This window comes from Hevea brasiliensis, chromosome 18, assembly GCF_030052815.1.
Source record: "Hevea brasiliensis isolate MT/VB/25A 57/8 chromosome 18, ASM3005281v1, whole genome shotgun sequence".
NCBI classification, from domain to species: Eukaryota; Viridiplantae; Streptophyta; class Magnoliopsida; order Malpighiales; family Euphorbiaceae; genus Hevea; species Hevea brasiliensis.
In genome coordinates, this window is record NC_079510.1 from 44,616,589 (window position 1) to 44,631,695 (window position 15,107).

The following is a 15,107-nucleotide window of genomic DNA, read 5'->3' on the forward strand; positions in this document are numbered from 1 at the left end:
CGGTTCGATTCGATTCGATTCGATTTTTTTTGATTTTCTATATATTAATAATTTCGGTTCGGTTCGGTTTTTTTGATTTTTTTATGAAAATAACCGAACCGAACCGATTAAACCGAAATTATCAAAATTATAAACCGAACCGAACCGATTAAATTTTAAAACCGAACCGATTGAACCGAATTAATCGGTTCGGTTCGGTTTTTCGGTTAAAACCGAAAACTGCACACCCCTAATTATTATTATTATTATTAACATTGGACTTTTGAGTTTTAGTTTCTGAATATTTGTATGTTATGAAATTGACAATAGACAGCAAGTTATTTATTTAATTATAAATTTGTATTACTAAAATATATAATTAATTATAAAAAGTTCATAATTCTAAAAATATGTATTTTTGAAAGATTGTAATCATAGTTTAGAAGATTTTAGTTCTTGTTCAAATAGAGGAACAAAATGGAAAAGAAGTGGCTGAACTCAAAAGAAACAATGGACTTGATCTCATTGTCATTGGCATGCACTAAAGGTTCCCTTTCTCTTCCAAAAGTAAATCAAATCTTAGAGGGCTATCTTTCTCAAGAAAATTGATAGAGTGTTAGGTATCCATCTTAAATGCATTTGTCTTTTTTTATTTTTTAATTGCAAAAACATAAAGACTCTCTAGGTATAATGGTCAAAACCAAGTTAGAGGCTTAGGGTCACTACTTGACGTCCTCCATTTAATTCAACTCTCACGGCACCGAACCTAAGGTGACACCCAATAAGATAAACCATTGGATAACTCGCTGCCTCCTCTCATTACACTCCTAAACAAAAATAATATTTAGTCATCATATTGATGCAAGGAATCGAATCGGAGTGAGACAAAGTTATTTCACCAGGTTAACCACTAAGTTAGCATAGTTGTCATTTGTCTCCTATTTTGAACAAAATTGTCTCCATTCTATCATGGCTATTTTCCAAGCACTGTCATTTTCTAACTTATTTACCCCACATGGCTTCATATCTTTCCTTAGCAAGAAAAAAAAAATCCTTGTATGCTAAAATCCCCTTTATTATTATTATTTTGTAATGCAAAACTACATTTACTTTTTGAGGCAAATCTTTGATTTTAAAATAATTCTTTCTTAGTTATTACATTTGCTTTGTGGAAGCTACATGTAAAGTAGTTATCATGAACAAATAGTTTCATGTCTATAATATCAAATAAGGCAAAGTGTTCACAATGTAGCATAACTAAGAAATCACACAACTTTTAGGATGCACAAGTATAATGCTTATTTGAAAAACCTTCAAACTTATCCTTATAGAATCTTAAGAAAAAGGTAGTAAACCAGAAGTTGGCCTCTCTTTATGATCTGAAAAAAAAAAAAAAATTCTCTTCTTATTCTTTTAGGATCACATTATTAATTCCCTAATTTTTTGGGATCACATTATTAGTTCCCTAATTTTTCTTCAAAGGGTCACATTACTTTTGTGTATTTCTCTTTCCAATTCATTTTCTTTTTCCCTCTAAAAGAATTCAAACTTTTAACAACCATCAAAGAATTTTAGGACCATGTATGCATAGCTTGGGCCAAGTGACGCATGGTCTTCATGGAAGGGGAAAAAAATGTGGGACTTGCAATGGAGATTGGAGAGAACATTCAAAAACATGGAGTTTGACTATATATATATATATATTCAAAAGATTATGTGCAAATTTTTTCTTTCACAAATTTAAGGGTCATGACATTCTTGAGCCTCTTAGCTTCGTCAGTGTATATATCTTAGATTTCTAACAATATGGGTTCCTTGGATCATTACCTTCCCTCCAATCTTTGAAAGTTTTGGTATGCAAGTCATTTTTTCCCCCTTTGCTCAATCAATGAGGTTATGCTGGTTTAGATTTATGGTCAATGATGTTGTATTGTATAGCCTTTTGGAAGGATTTAAAGTTAGATGGAACAGATATTGAAGGTGGCAATCCAAAAATCTCAATTAATCTCAGTTTGGTCATTTTTTTTTTCATATTCTTTTTATTTAGAGGCCAAAGTACTAGCTAATGAGAGTTCTTCAAAATGGTATTTTTTTTAAAGTTTCAATTATTATTAATGTGGGTCATGGGTATTATTAGGGATAAAATAATGTTCACCAACATAATTAAAAGGCTTGCTTAATTGCCTACAAAAGTTGGGTGCTTGATGTTTTTATTCTTAAGAAAATCAAGTAAGATGGGTTATTAATTTGTTATGATTAAAATAAAGTTAAATAGTAGTCTTCCATGTAATTGGATCTCATGTATTCCTGCTCTGTCCTGGTTTGGGATCCCCCTATGCAATTGATATTGCAGTTAAAAACCCAATTCATTTCACTTTGTTTGTTTAGGTGAAAAAAATGGGCCTATGTGGCCCAGACATGCTGTTCTTGGATCTTCTGTTTGATCCAACTAATCAGGTCTAATTTCTAACCACAAATATATATTTAGGGTTTTAAATTCAAAATTGGAAATGGTATAAATATGATAATTGAAATTATGCTTATTTTTTTTTTTAATTAGGAATTGAGGGAGTAGTATTAAAAATATTTGTCACAGACAAAAAAGTACAACTATAAAAGTGTAAATATAAGTGATTGAGTAATAACATTAATTTGGCTAATCATTTTTATCAAAAATTTGACTACTCATTTTACTTAATCACTTATATAAGTTTAAATTAAAATTAATTAATACATAATTTCATCAATACTCTCTCTAAATTCAATAAAGTATCAGAACTTGAGTTTCAACAAATACAAGGTTAGCATTTGAGTAGAGAATAGATGTTATTTTAATGTAGATGAGAAGGAAGAAAATGAGCAAAAAGGGAAAAAAAATTATGTAATAATATGGAATACACAAGTGTGCTAAACAATATTAATTAATTTACAATAGGATGATTTTTGCACAAAAGGGTTGACACCATTTTTAGTAATCAATCAATAATAGAAAACACGCTATTAGTAACGCTAATAATTTAATTTAGGATCGCTAAGTGTTGTAGCGAATGATTCTCAATCTTGCATAATTACCTGGCTTTCTTCTTTACTTATCCCCCCATTTTGTAACGCCTGATTAGAAGGTAGATTTTGGTAATTCAGTAGGTTGTCACTGCTAACAAAAACGACCCTAAAAATGTCATACTTGATATCCAGAGAAAAACGTTCAAGATAGGGAAGCATTGTCCTCCTATGGTCAGAATTTATAATCCAAGAGTAGCAGAATTGGAGAGATTTCCACACATAAAGGCAAGTGACACTAGGCATGCTTTGGCAATTCAGGCACACTCCAGCACTTGCACCTTCCATCTTCAGGAAGTGAGATTTGAAAATTGCCAAATTTGCATAGGATAGGTCATTTATGTCTCCTGATTGTGGCACTATTATGTTCATGGAAATTGCATCTCCAGTTGAAAATTTCGCAGCTGAGCTCCCATCTCTTGATTCTCCAGCATATGCATCAAAGAAGCCATGTTCAGTGATGATTGCCATGCTTGATGTGTTTGCTAACATTGATAACTAGCAAAAAAGAAAAATTAGTATTTCAAATTATATTTTCATTTTAAAACTACAGATGATTGAAGAAGATTCCAAGCTATTAAATGATCAAGCTAAGGAAAATGCATAGAAATTCCAATTGACTTACTAGGGCTGAAGTTAACAACTCTTTGTTTTCACTAAATTTCTTCATCCATGCACCGTACCATATGATCTGAAGGGAAAATTGATCCAATTATGATCTCAAGTATTGAACAATGGTAAACATAATAACAATAATAATATCAATCAACAGCCAAAATAGGGCTCTTGGAATCATGCCAAGAACATCTTACTACTTCCTAAGTCCTGTGATAACCCCACCTAATTAAACCTGGGAACTCTAAACTTTGTAAAAAGCAAGGTTAGTTTCTCACCATATTTCCATGGATGCTTCTGAATATAGAACTCTGAACACAACCAAGATTCTCAGTGCTTCCAGAAAAGTGCTTAAGCGTTTCAACAAACTTGTCAACCAAGACTACTGTGGGCTTGAAGACAAAAAAGCTTATATCCAAATTCCTGTTGTTGAAAGGCACAAAGCATGCCATGGATCTCTTTCTGCTTGCTATTCTGCCTTCCTTTCAATTTCCTTTTCTTTCTTTAAGTAGTTGTTCCTGTCTCTTAGAATGAATCAAGGGACAGCAATAAAAGGGTAAAGGGTACTTGAAAGTTGGATTGAAAAGATTGTTTGTGGTAAGGATTTATTAGACTGAGGACCTAAAGCTAATTAAGATGTATTGAAAGAGGAATTCAAATGATCATAGCAATCACCTGAGCTAGCTTTTAAATTCCTGGAGAAGAAAACAAAGACAGTAGACTTTGGACAAATGGACATTCCACGAGTCTTGTGCTTTGACTGTATAACAGCAGAAGATTCAAATTTGATTTTTTTTTTTTCTCTATTAATAACTTTGGTGAAATAATCATAAACCACCCCAGAAGCTAAGCAATTTGGCTTCGACTTTCTTAATTTTTGGACCCCATAAAGTGTGTTTTATTAAAAATTTAAACTATTTAACTGGATAAATTTTGATAACTGTCCCTGAACTTATCTAGTTATAATATTATAGTCCCTCAACTTAAAAAATGTAATATAAAACCCCATCAACTTTCAAATTTTGCACAATAAAATCCCTCTAACCTCCAATTATGAAGCTTAGTCAGTATTTCTCTTTCCTCTCTCAAACCATGTGTAAATTGAATCCTTTTTCTCTCTATAAACAGAATAATTTTTCGTGTGTAAAGAGAATAATTTTACACTTTGCATAAGAGATGAGAGAGAAATATTGACTAAGTGTAATGTAGGAGCTATTCAAATCAGTTTCTAACTGAAAAATCAGTAATTGAAAGTTAGATAGATTTTATTGTGTAAAATTTAAAAGTTTAGAGAGTTTTATGTTATATTTTAAAGTTAAAGAACTGTAGTGTTACAATTATATAAGTTCAGGTATAGTTGTTAAAATTTATCCCTATTTAACTCTATATTATTGACTACTAATTTAACTGCAATGAATACTAATTAGCTATTTGCCAAAATATTTTGAGGTTCTGAGTCTTCAAATACTTATTTTCAATAAAAATATAGATCATTTATTTTCTTGAACAATTAAATATCATATATTCATATCCTCAATAGATAAAATTTCCATTAATTTAGTACTTCATAGTTTCAAATTTTACTAGAATAATCTTTAATTAAAAAGGCTTAATAGTAAAAAAACATGAAAAGTTCAAAAATTACTTAAACCAATTTTATCGATTACTGCTATGATACATGCATGTCTTGCCAAATGTGAAAATTGAGTGTGAGAATAAGTAAGCTGAACAAATTTAAAGACTATATTTAATTCATAATGTAAAGATGCATGCATATATAGTAGAAAAAACCAAATTTTATTTATTTTTCCTCTTAATTACCTTGTCTGCCCTTTCAAGTTTCAAATGATTGGACCAAGTACTTGTGTGAATAATTTTTTTTTTTTTCTCATATCGTAAAACATAAGTACTTACTTCATGGGTGGAAGCAATAACACATCTGTGGACTGACTGTTGGAGGTTAGCCAAGCTCATGGGTGGAAGCGAGAACACATCTTTGGACTGACTGTTGGAGGTTAGCCAAGCTCATGGGTGGAAGCAAGAACATATATGCCTAACGTATTCTACAGGTTGTAGTTAACAAAGTCATGGTTGCGTAAAGTATAATATGATATAGGGAAACCAAACGAAGAAATTGCAGAAATCTTACTCATACGTTTGGTTTAGCCGTCTAAAATTGTTTTGTTGCTTTTCCACCTTTTGCCCATGCCCACAGAAATTCCCCAGGGTCGCCCCTGATGTGATGGGGTCAAGCTCTCCTTTGCCAATGCCATCAATCTCTAAATATATGTTACTTCAAATTCCATTTTGACACGCAATTGACCAATTTATCTTTCTTATCTCTTAATTAAAAAAAAAAAAAAAAGAAAGATCCAGGCATTCGTTTACTTAAACAATCTGTTAAGAGACATTTGTATAAAACAACAATTGAACTGGTCAGTGCCAATCGTCATTGCAAGAAAAATTGGGATGATCGAAGGATCTGATAGAGATGTGAGCAGCAGCTTCAAAATAAACTTGGAGCCAGAGATTCGTCCAGCACACCTCTATCTCAATTATAGAAATATTTTCAGTATACAAATATATTTCAATTATGATAGATCTCACCTTGATTAATAATCATAATATCTAATTATTAATATTAGTTTAATCATTTGAATTTCAATTGAATTCAATTATATATAAAAAAATTTATTTATATCGACTGTATTATTATATATTTTAAAAAAATTTATTATTTAATTCTTAAATTTTAATATTAATAATGATTTAATTCTTTTATTTTAAAAAATAAACAATTTAATCCCTCAATTTTCACTTCGTCCAAATTGGAAGTCCCTCCGTCTATTTACCCGTCAATATTAAATTAAAAGACAAAAATTCCCTAATTCAACTTTTCCTTTTCTTTCCTGTTCCTTATAATTTTCCCTCATTTTCTTTCCAACTTTCCACTTTCCCAAACACTACAATTTAGTCACCTTCCCCCATCTGAACCACCATCAACCCACCATATCTGTCATTGCCATGTCATAGCCATCCAATATTTTCCCAAACAAGCTCTAGCCATGCTTTGCACCAAGAAAAGAGCCTCCTTGCAATCCAGTAAGCTGAAACTGCAATCTCTCTCTATCCTAGAGATCTTGCCTCTCTACTCCTTAAGGCACTAGCTCTTGATCTCATGGGTCACAATGGATCTACCTTGAAAGCTCTCAGGCTAATTTTTCATTCTCGGCCCGTTGCCTCACCTCATCATCGCTGCATGTGCCTAACCTTGTTGCCTCACCATCATTGTCATTTGGATTCTTCTTTTCCTTCTTTTTCCCTATTTACTGTTATTACTTTGGGGAAATTTACTTTGTGGAAGATGGGTTTTGGTAATTTGTTTGAATAGATTGGTTTTGAAAGATCGAATTCCTTCTTTGTTGGTGCTATTGTTATTGTTGGTGCCATTATTGTTCTTTCTTTTTACATAGATTTCTATAATGGTGGCATTTGGGTCAATGAAAATTGAAAAAGATGGGTTGAAAAGGAAAACAGAACAGGTTATAGAAGAGAAACTTTTAGACAGATATCCAGAAATAGAATTTAAAGGAATTTGGATTGGATTAGAGTTCTGTCTTCCATAAATAGAATTTAAAAGAATTCTGTTTTTCAGGTGCCTCTTGGGGGTGTATTCTTCTCTGCCTTTAATCAATAAACCATCCAGTAGCGTCATAACTCCATAATCTTCATTGTTCTGGGCAAAGAAACATAGTTCCATCTTTCAAAGCTCTTGGGGCAGTTGGCCATTCTTCAATCCAAATGATCAAAAAAGGGATTTGGATTGCTTTTAATTTAGTGAAATTACAATTTTATTGAAAATTTGTATTTGCTACAATGTGGTGATGAGACATAAATGGAGAGAGAGAGAGAGAGAGAGAGAGAGAGAGAGAGAGAGAGGGAGGGAGATGAAGAGAAACAACAGGGAGAGGGGGAGAGAGAATCAGTAGGGAGAGGGGGTAATTTAGTCATTCAAAGTTCTCTCTCTCATTGGACCAGTGAGACTAACAGCAATATTTGAAGTGAAAATTGAAAATTGAGAGATTAATTTAATTTTTAAAATATAAAATCAAATCATTATTAATGGTAAAATCTAAAAATTAAGTAGTAAATTTTCCTATATTTTAACCAAGGCCATCCCCTTGGTTCCAATATGAAACCAACATTATAAATAATAATACCACATTCATGTCATGTGAAAGGCACCAAAATCCACACGTTTCCCAAAGAAAAAAATACGTTTATATTTCAACAAAATTTGCTAATCGTATCAACTAGAGTAATTTATCGAAAGTTTAAAAAGATGCCAGTACAAGTTGGACATAGGGAAGGCTATAAATAGTTTCACTTTGTTTATTCCTCCCATTAGTATGGGATGGAATTGGGAACCATGTGCCTATCTTACAGCTCATATCCCAACCTGCATGAAGGAGAAAAGAAAAACACTTCATTGCATTTCCCAACTAGTTTTTATGCACCAAAATTCAGGTGCGTGATTGAAGAAGCGCTCTAATCAAGGGAAGTAAAACAACATAAATAATTTATGTGATTCTTGCTCCCACTAGCTCCAGTGTAATATGCTTATGGGATTCAGGAGGTATTACATAGGTATATAATATATTAATATGGTGTTCTAATTCAGAAGAATGCTTATTATATTATGACATTGTTTTACCTTATCACAATTCTATAGGAACTCTCATACCATCATGTGCAAGCTGCACTGGTATTCCTTCCCTGCATGCAAACAATGACAAGAAGGCATCAGCTTCTTATTATTTGACCAGTGATAAAAAGCAGAATAAGGAAAAAATAGAACACACAATCTTAATCCTTCTAAGCTATACTAATATCGTCTATTGCTTTAGTCAAACAGCCAAATCATGTTAACTGTGATTGAAAATGCACTTCATCAATGAGCCATGATCATTGAGGAAACTACCTTTTAGACCATTCCATTAGGAAATCATTGTCCTTGTAATGATCAAACTCATGAGTCATTCCAATTAAAAGAGCTCGCTTTGGACATAGTCTCTTCACAGCTTCAAGGGTCTGCACAGTTAGCAAGTATAAATGATCGTACATTCCAAAAAGAATAAAACAATAAACTAAAAACAAACCTGGGGAAAGCAGAAGTGAGTATTGTGCGAGCCATTCTGCAGAAAAGAGGCAAGCAGAAAAGCAGTGATATTAGTTCATGGATACCATCAGAAAGAACAAAGCAGAATGGCAGCAGACAATTGCCTAAACATGTGTCATCAGTGGCATAAGAGGGAAGAGTGAGGACAGAATAAAGGAGGTTTCAAGAAAGTATAAAATGGGTGGGCAGCTCTATGCATTATACCATTCGTTCAATGCCCAATTCATTCAAAATCAAACAGATCCATCCATGAGCAATGCCTACCCTGAAGAATCCAATACATCATCCTCATATTCTATTAAACCTACAGCTGTTTCAATGAAAATGACATCAACCAATAACCATGCTTATTTGAATAGACGTGATCAATTTGAATCAAAGTTCCACATTGTGTATTCTTGCAGTAGCCAAAGTCAATTATAATAGATTGTATCTCACATTTTCAATATCATATATTTTTTCATTTTATCACCAATGCGATGCCAAAAAAAAAAAATTTTGCACAATGTTTGGGCACCAATAAGGTGAGTCAGTAAATCAAAGAACCTAAAATGAACAAATTCTAAATCAAAGACTGAGGTGTGATTTTAATGGGACTGCAAATACTTGGGTAAGTAGATGCAATACACTTCGAGATTCATTTTGCCATTTTGTGTGTTCTTGTTGCCACTGGCTGACACTCCTTTTTGGACATCTCACTTTATAGTTTTCTGTTGTGTGTAAAAAAGAGAGAAAGGGCAGCTATTATGCTGGTTATAATTTGATTTATCTCTTAGACGCAGTTTTGGCAGTTTTACTTCTCCCATGCAAGTGACATGCAGTTTTAGCAGTGTTTTTGCATCAAAGTGGTTAGCCCTTCATCAAAGGACTTGGTGGGGTCCATTTTAGCATTGCACAAAATATCTGAAGTTCACAGATTGGCAGTGCTCTGACACTAATCAAACTCAGGGACTTCGATATGACAATGAAACTTAAGGGGTCCAAATAGAAATGCAGAGCCAACTCTGTGGACAATTAAGTATACTTTTTCTTATTTGTTTACATATTTATAGCTAATGGCTTTCTGTATTGAAGAATGCATGTCTGCAGACACTCATTTTCGGGTATTTCATGCATATTCTGCAAATTATATGCCAGCATGCATACAGATGGATGAGACACTGCCGAGGAATTCCTTTTCCATAAGAACTACTGAGGGCCAACGAAGAAGTATAATTAAACATGCTTTGGTGACTGACCTTGTATAAAGTGTCCAAGATGAGGAGATCCAACTGCCCAGCCCCAGCATTTGAAATCACTGCAAAAATCAAAATTCACTAAACAAAAAATCTATGGACAATGTGAAAATATCTAGAAAGCAATGCTCTCTTTAACATACTATAGAAGCACTAGCAAATCTTTCTTCATCAATAAGATGAATCAATCACTGTTTATTTCACAGGAATTGAAAGCCTCATAACAACTGGTAACGGAGTAAAATATGCATAAATTTATCATCATGAGAAAGATAAAGAGAGTAAAACTCACCATACTCTGTACTTGCAGGGAAGCGTGAAACATCAGATATATAGGCTACTCTACTTTTTTCACCAAAGAGAAAACCCAAAGAAATATAGTCTTCTCCATGCATCACCTGCATTAGAAAACAAACATAAGAAACAAGGGCAAGTAGAAGTAGTATATGCTAGCTTGTATGCACTAATTGTTTGATATATATTTCAAGAGAGGTTCAGAGCAAATAACTGGCAAAGGCACAAATTTTACACCCGATGTAACAAATGGTCTTTGACAGTCTTCCTCAATTATTTTCCAATCAAGCTGTGCTACTCGTCTTACTTCTTGACCTTCCCTTAATTTTTTCTTTATCAGGTAAGGAAATTTCACTGCAATGCTGTTTCAAAGGTAAAACATAGACAGACATCAAAATAATGATATTAAATTATATCAAATTTTCAGTTTTAATTTTAGCTGCATGGCAATAATAACTTCCAGAGACTAACTATGGAAAGAGTAAAAGAGAGAAAGATCAAGTACCACTCCTTGATCATTTCCTATCCAATATTAAGTACAAATTTTCAGTAATGTTCACAACAGATCTATATAAAGGTCCAAGCCTTTATTCTTCTAACATCAAGGAATATGTAATTTCAGAAGTGTAGGATGTACAGCTTTTCTCCTTATATCTTTTTGGGGATCATCCTAATGGTAATGATTTTTTCTTTTGAAGATCATTTTTTATGTTCATCCCACAAGGTTTTCAAGCTTCAATGTGCTTAAATACTCTTAATTCATTATCATAACTACTCATAGGATAATCTTTATAACCAATATAACTTTAAAGTTGTCAAGTTTAATTTGCATATAAGCGTGAAACATCTTGTTACATAATAAATTTCTAACTCTAGGTTTATAGTTGCAGATTGCATCACCACAAAACCATAAGTAGAATAAAGCATAACAAGGCCATAATTATTATACATTATAAAATGCATATCCTTACAATGGAGCAGTGTAAGTGATGATTGATTAACTTGTTGAAAGCTGTATGCATATAGCTGAATAGCAAAGAAAATGTACCTATCCATAGCAGACTGACTTAGGTAAATGGAGGTTGGATCAATATCATTTATAGGACTAAACGGTTGCACAGCACGTATATCATCAAGACCAAGAACTGCATCAGCATGTTCATGAGTCAAAATAATCTGCAATTCATACAAAAATTAGCACTAGTATTCCAGAAGGATGAGACCACAATTATGAATCAACAATAGAAATATAGAATGTTCACTAGCACAAGCATAGGTCATAAATCCAACTATCCAAGACAATGTAAAATAAAACCCTCTTAAAATTTTAAGATTTCATGGGAGATGGTAAACCTGCAGCTTAATTTCATATTCTTACAAAAAAAAATATTCTCATTTCTCAAAATAAAAAGGAAACAGTCTGGCTATGAAAATTACAAGATGCAGCCACTCAAACAAATTAAGATTTCTCTAAAAGTTAAGTTACTAATATATGTTTGTACATAAATATGCCACATAATTTTCTTCAGACAACTGTAGTTAAAAGTAACAGCAGACTTTTGATAGTGTATTATAACCTACACAGACAATTGAAAACTTTGTGGGGCTGATGTTTTTGTATTGCCTTGCCTGCTCGCCTTGCCAACTATGGCTGCCTAAGCAACCAACCAATTTTGGTGAGCTTTTCCTTGCCTAAGCTTTCCCTTAGTATTCTTCTTTCCAACCTAGGCTAAGTAAATATCAACAGGATTTAATACATTTGGCTCTGAAATATTAAGAATAATAGATCATTCTTGTGCACTTTAAAGATAGATTTCACATATTTGAATTTGTAAAAGTCCTCTCCCAAACATCTCCCTTATATCCCCTATGGTTCAAAAATATTCAATTTGATGATTCAGTTATGTAACTAAACTTAGTAGCTGCCAGTGGACGTTAGGAGACACCTGATCAAGCCATTTAAAAAGTTATGATTTATTTCCAACCAGCACCTTTTGAAATCATGAGTTGCCTAACAAAGACAAAAATGGTATATGCATTTCAGAAAAGGAACCCATAATGTTTTCCAAAAATGATCTCCAATGCCTTCTTGTTTCTTTCCTCTCTATCTACTATTCAGTTCATGACATTTCTGCAATTTCTTTAAAGTATAAAAAAGATGGTTGAATAAGCATAAGGAAACCTAGAACACTAACTGCTTGGAGCAGCCAAAATGGTTACTTTTTTGATATCCTGCTCCATCAAGGACCGAATTTTATGATAAAAATAATAATGTTAACTAACATTTCTCCCCATTTTGACATTCTCAATAGTCTTATTTTCTGTCAAATTAGAAATCCACTGATTCTTATAATGTGACCTAAAGACTTAACAATTAAAAAAAAAATTTTCAGAATCAATCCCAATTCTTATAGCAACTCGTATGGATATTTTATCTAACAAACATGAGAAAATGCTTTCCTCGGCATAGCAGAAAGTTTTTCGTTGATGTGCAAATTATTAATCAGAGATAAATGGAGACAAAAGATGACTCACGGAATCCACTCGAGGAATCTTGTGGAAAGTAAACCACCTAAGTACTTGCTCCCTGAACGTCTTCCCAACATCAATCAATATATAGCTATGTTTCTCATCACTCTGGCAATAATCTATGAGCAGAGATGTATTGCACCTAAAAATATTTTAAAATAAAATAAAAAGTTATTTCTCTAAATAAAAAAGAAATAATTCCTCTTCATTAAATTTTCTCAGCAACCAAACACGGTACATAAAGAAAATCTAATTGAAGATAGAAATTTAGATCTTATTGAAATTAAAAAAAGAGGAGCAATTAAAATAAGAAACTGAACCTGTAGTTAGGGTTTTGCTCCGGTGGGACAGAGAGCGCCTGAGAGCAAACATGGCAAGGCGGATCCGACGGCTGGATCAGGCACATTGCGTTGGGGACAGCGCTGGAACAGCCAGTACCGAGAAAGATGAGAGCCGAACTAGCAGCACCACCAGCAACGCCATTAGCAACCGAGGAAGAAATTGCATCAATGCCATTCTGGTAAAGAATTTGAGACTCCATTGCAATTTGAGTCTCTGTGTTAATGTGAAAGGGAATCCAGGGATCTAGAGAGAGAGACCTGAGTCGCGTAAAGAACGTGGAGAGGGAATCTTGGTGCGGGTTGGGTTAGATAATTTATATGCGAGGTCTCGCCCGCGAAACTTAACGGTTTTTGCTGTTGGTGGAGTTTGTTATGTTCACGGCTCCGATTCTATCACGCGCTTGCTCTGAATTTATTTAGTGTGCCTTCTTCAGACTATTTTTTTTTTATAATATAATTTACTAAATTTAATTTAATGTTGAGTTATTCAACCATCAAATTTAATGGTGAAGTCTCAGCCTGGAAACTAAAAGTGTCTAGATCCATTTTCTTATATATATATAAAAATAATAACAATAATATATATATATATATATATATATATATATATATATATTATTGTTATTATTTTTGACAAAATAGATACAATTGTTTACCCATAGTTTTGTTTTTTCGTAAAAGATCATTTTCAAGTTTAATAAAAACATATTTATTTATATTTTTAATTCATTTAATTTTAATTAAAATTCAAATTAAAAACCTCACAAAATTTAGATATATTTTATAATTTTATATTTTGTATTACAATTATGCAATCAGATATTTTTTTCACTTATTCAAAATAATTTTGTAGTGTATTATTAGATTTTATATAACCTATTCAAAAATTAAATACTTTGATATTTTTTACTAAAAAATTATCTTTTCAATATAAAAAAAGCTGATTCTTCATTTTAAAATGTTTGCTTTTGAAAAACAATTTTCTATTTTTATTTTTATTTTTATTTTTAAAAAAAATTCTAATTTTATTTTTTTATAAAAATAGAAAAATATAAAAAATATTTATTTATCGATAATAAAAAATAAATTTTTAACTCAAAAAATAAAAAATTTATACTTTTCATAATTCAAAATTATATTATAAAATATATTTATAAATATTATTTTGGAGATAAAAACTTAGAAAACAGTTTGAAAACATAATTTTTGTTAAGTTATTTTTTAAAAAATTAATTAAATTTTAAAAATCTAAAAATTAATTTTTTAATTCTTTATTTAGAATATTGATATATATAAATGCAAAACTTTATTTTATGTCAAAAAAATCTTAATCCTTGCTTTTTTTTTAAATTAGTATTTCAAACTTTGTTTTAACAAAGATGCTTTGAATTATTAACTTTATTATAAGGGTTAATTGTTAAAAAATTCTAAAGTCTAGTGATTTTTATAATTAAACATTGAAGTTTACATAATTGCTAATTAAACCCTCATGTTTGGTTGATGTCTCAAATTAACTCTGACCGTCAAAAAGCCGTTAGTATACGTAACGAAGTTTCATGTCAGTTGTCATATTATCATTTAAAACCCCACATTAGAAACTTCAAATTTGTGTTAATTACCAAAAAAACTACAAAATTTGCCAACTTTTGCAATTTAACTCTAAAGCTTAAATAATTATCAATTAAACTCTCACGTTTCATTGATATTTCAAATTGATTTGACAATCTATAAATTATTAGTATATTTTAATAAATTAGAAATTATAAGCTAAATTATGTTCAGTAGATACAATTACCGTATCCCATTATAATCAATCTACACATTCAAGCTAACATTAACAAAGCTTGTTCACTATTACTATATATATATGCATAA

At 31.7% G+C, this 15,107-nt stretch overlaps 2 protein-coding genes across 2 annotated transcripts; both read right to left on the reverse strand.

Moving 5' to 3' along the window:
- Positions 1–2,864: 2,864 nt before the first annotated feature.
- LOC110650215 (uncharacterized) lies at positions 2,865–4,487 on the reverse strand. Its single transcript, XM_021805071.2, has 3 exons — positions 3,933–4,487; positions 3,665–3,730; positions 2,865–3,537 (listed from the first exon to the last, which is right to left on the reverse strand). Exons 1-3 carry the CDS (start codon positions 4,104–4,106, stop codon positions 3,034–3,036), a joined length of 744 nt encoding a protein of 247 aa, XP_021660763.2. The 5' UTR covers positions 4,107–4,487; the 3' UTR covers positions 2,865–3,033.
- A 3,397-nt stretch (positions 4,488–7,884) lies between these two features.
- On the reverse strand, positions 7,885–13,630 carry LOC110650216 (putative hydrolase C777.06c). Its single transcript, XM_021805072.2, has 10 exons — positions 13,212–13,630; positions 12,898–13,033; positions 11,411–11,538; positions 10,577–10,724; positions 10,361–10,466; positions 10,072–10,130; positions 8,814–8,849; positions 8,636–8,745; positions 8,369–8,430; positions 7,885–8,113 (listed from the first exon to the last, which is right to left on the reverse strand). Exons 1-9 carry the CDS (start codon positions 13,430–13,432, stop codon positions 8,373–8,375), a joined length of 1,002 nt encoding a protein of 333 aa, XP_021660764.2. The 5' UTR covers positions 13,433–13,630; the 3' UTR covers positions 7,885–8,113; positions 8,369–8,372.
- Positions 13,631–15,107: the final 1,477 nt, after the last annotated feature.

What these genes read in the sequence shown, in the direction of transcription:
- LOC110650215 (XM_021805071.2), bottom strand. Translation starts at nt 4,106, where the DNA reads ATGGCATGCTTTGTGCCTTTCAACAACAGGAATTTGGATATAAGCTTT. An exon ending in GAAGCATCCATGGAAATATG is followed by an intron (nt 3,731 to 3,932) that starts GTGAGAAACTAA and finishes TTTTCCCTTCAG; the next exon opens with ATCATATGGTACGGTGCATG. An exon ending in AGTTGTTAACTTCAGCCCTA is followed by an intron (nt 3,538 to 3,664) that starts GTAAGTCAATTG and finishes CTTTTTTGCTAG; the next exon opens with TTATCAATGTTAGCAAACAC.
- LOC110650216 (XM_021805072.2), bottom strand. Translation starts at nt 13,432, where the DNA reads ATGGAGTCTCAAATTCTTTACCAGAATGGCATTGATGCAATTTCTTCC. An exon ending in CCCTGCAAGTACAGAGTATG is followed by an intron (nt 10,131 to 10,360) that starts GTGAGTTTTACT and finishes TGATTTTTGCAG; the next exon opens with TGATTTCAAATGCTGGGGCT. An exon ending in CTCACTTCTGCTTTCCCCAG is followed by an intron (nt 8,746 to 8,813) that starts GTTTGTTTTTAG and finishes CTAACTGTGCAG; the next exon opens with ACCCTTGAAGCTGTGAAGAG.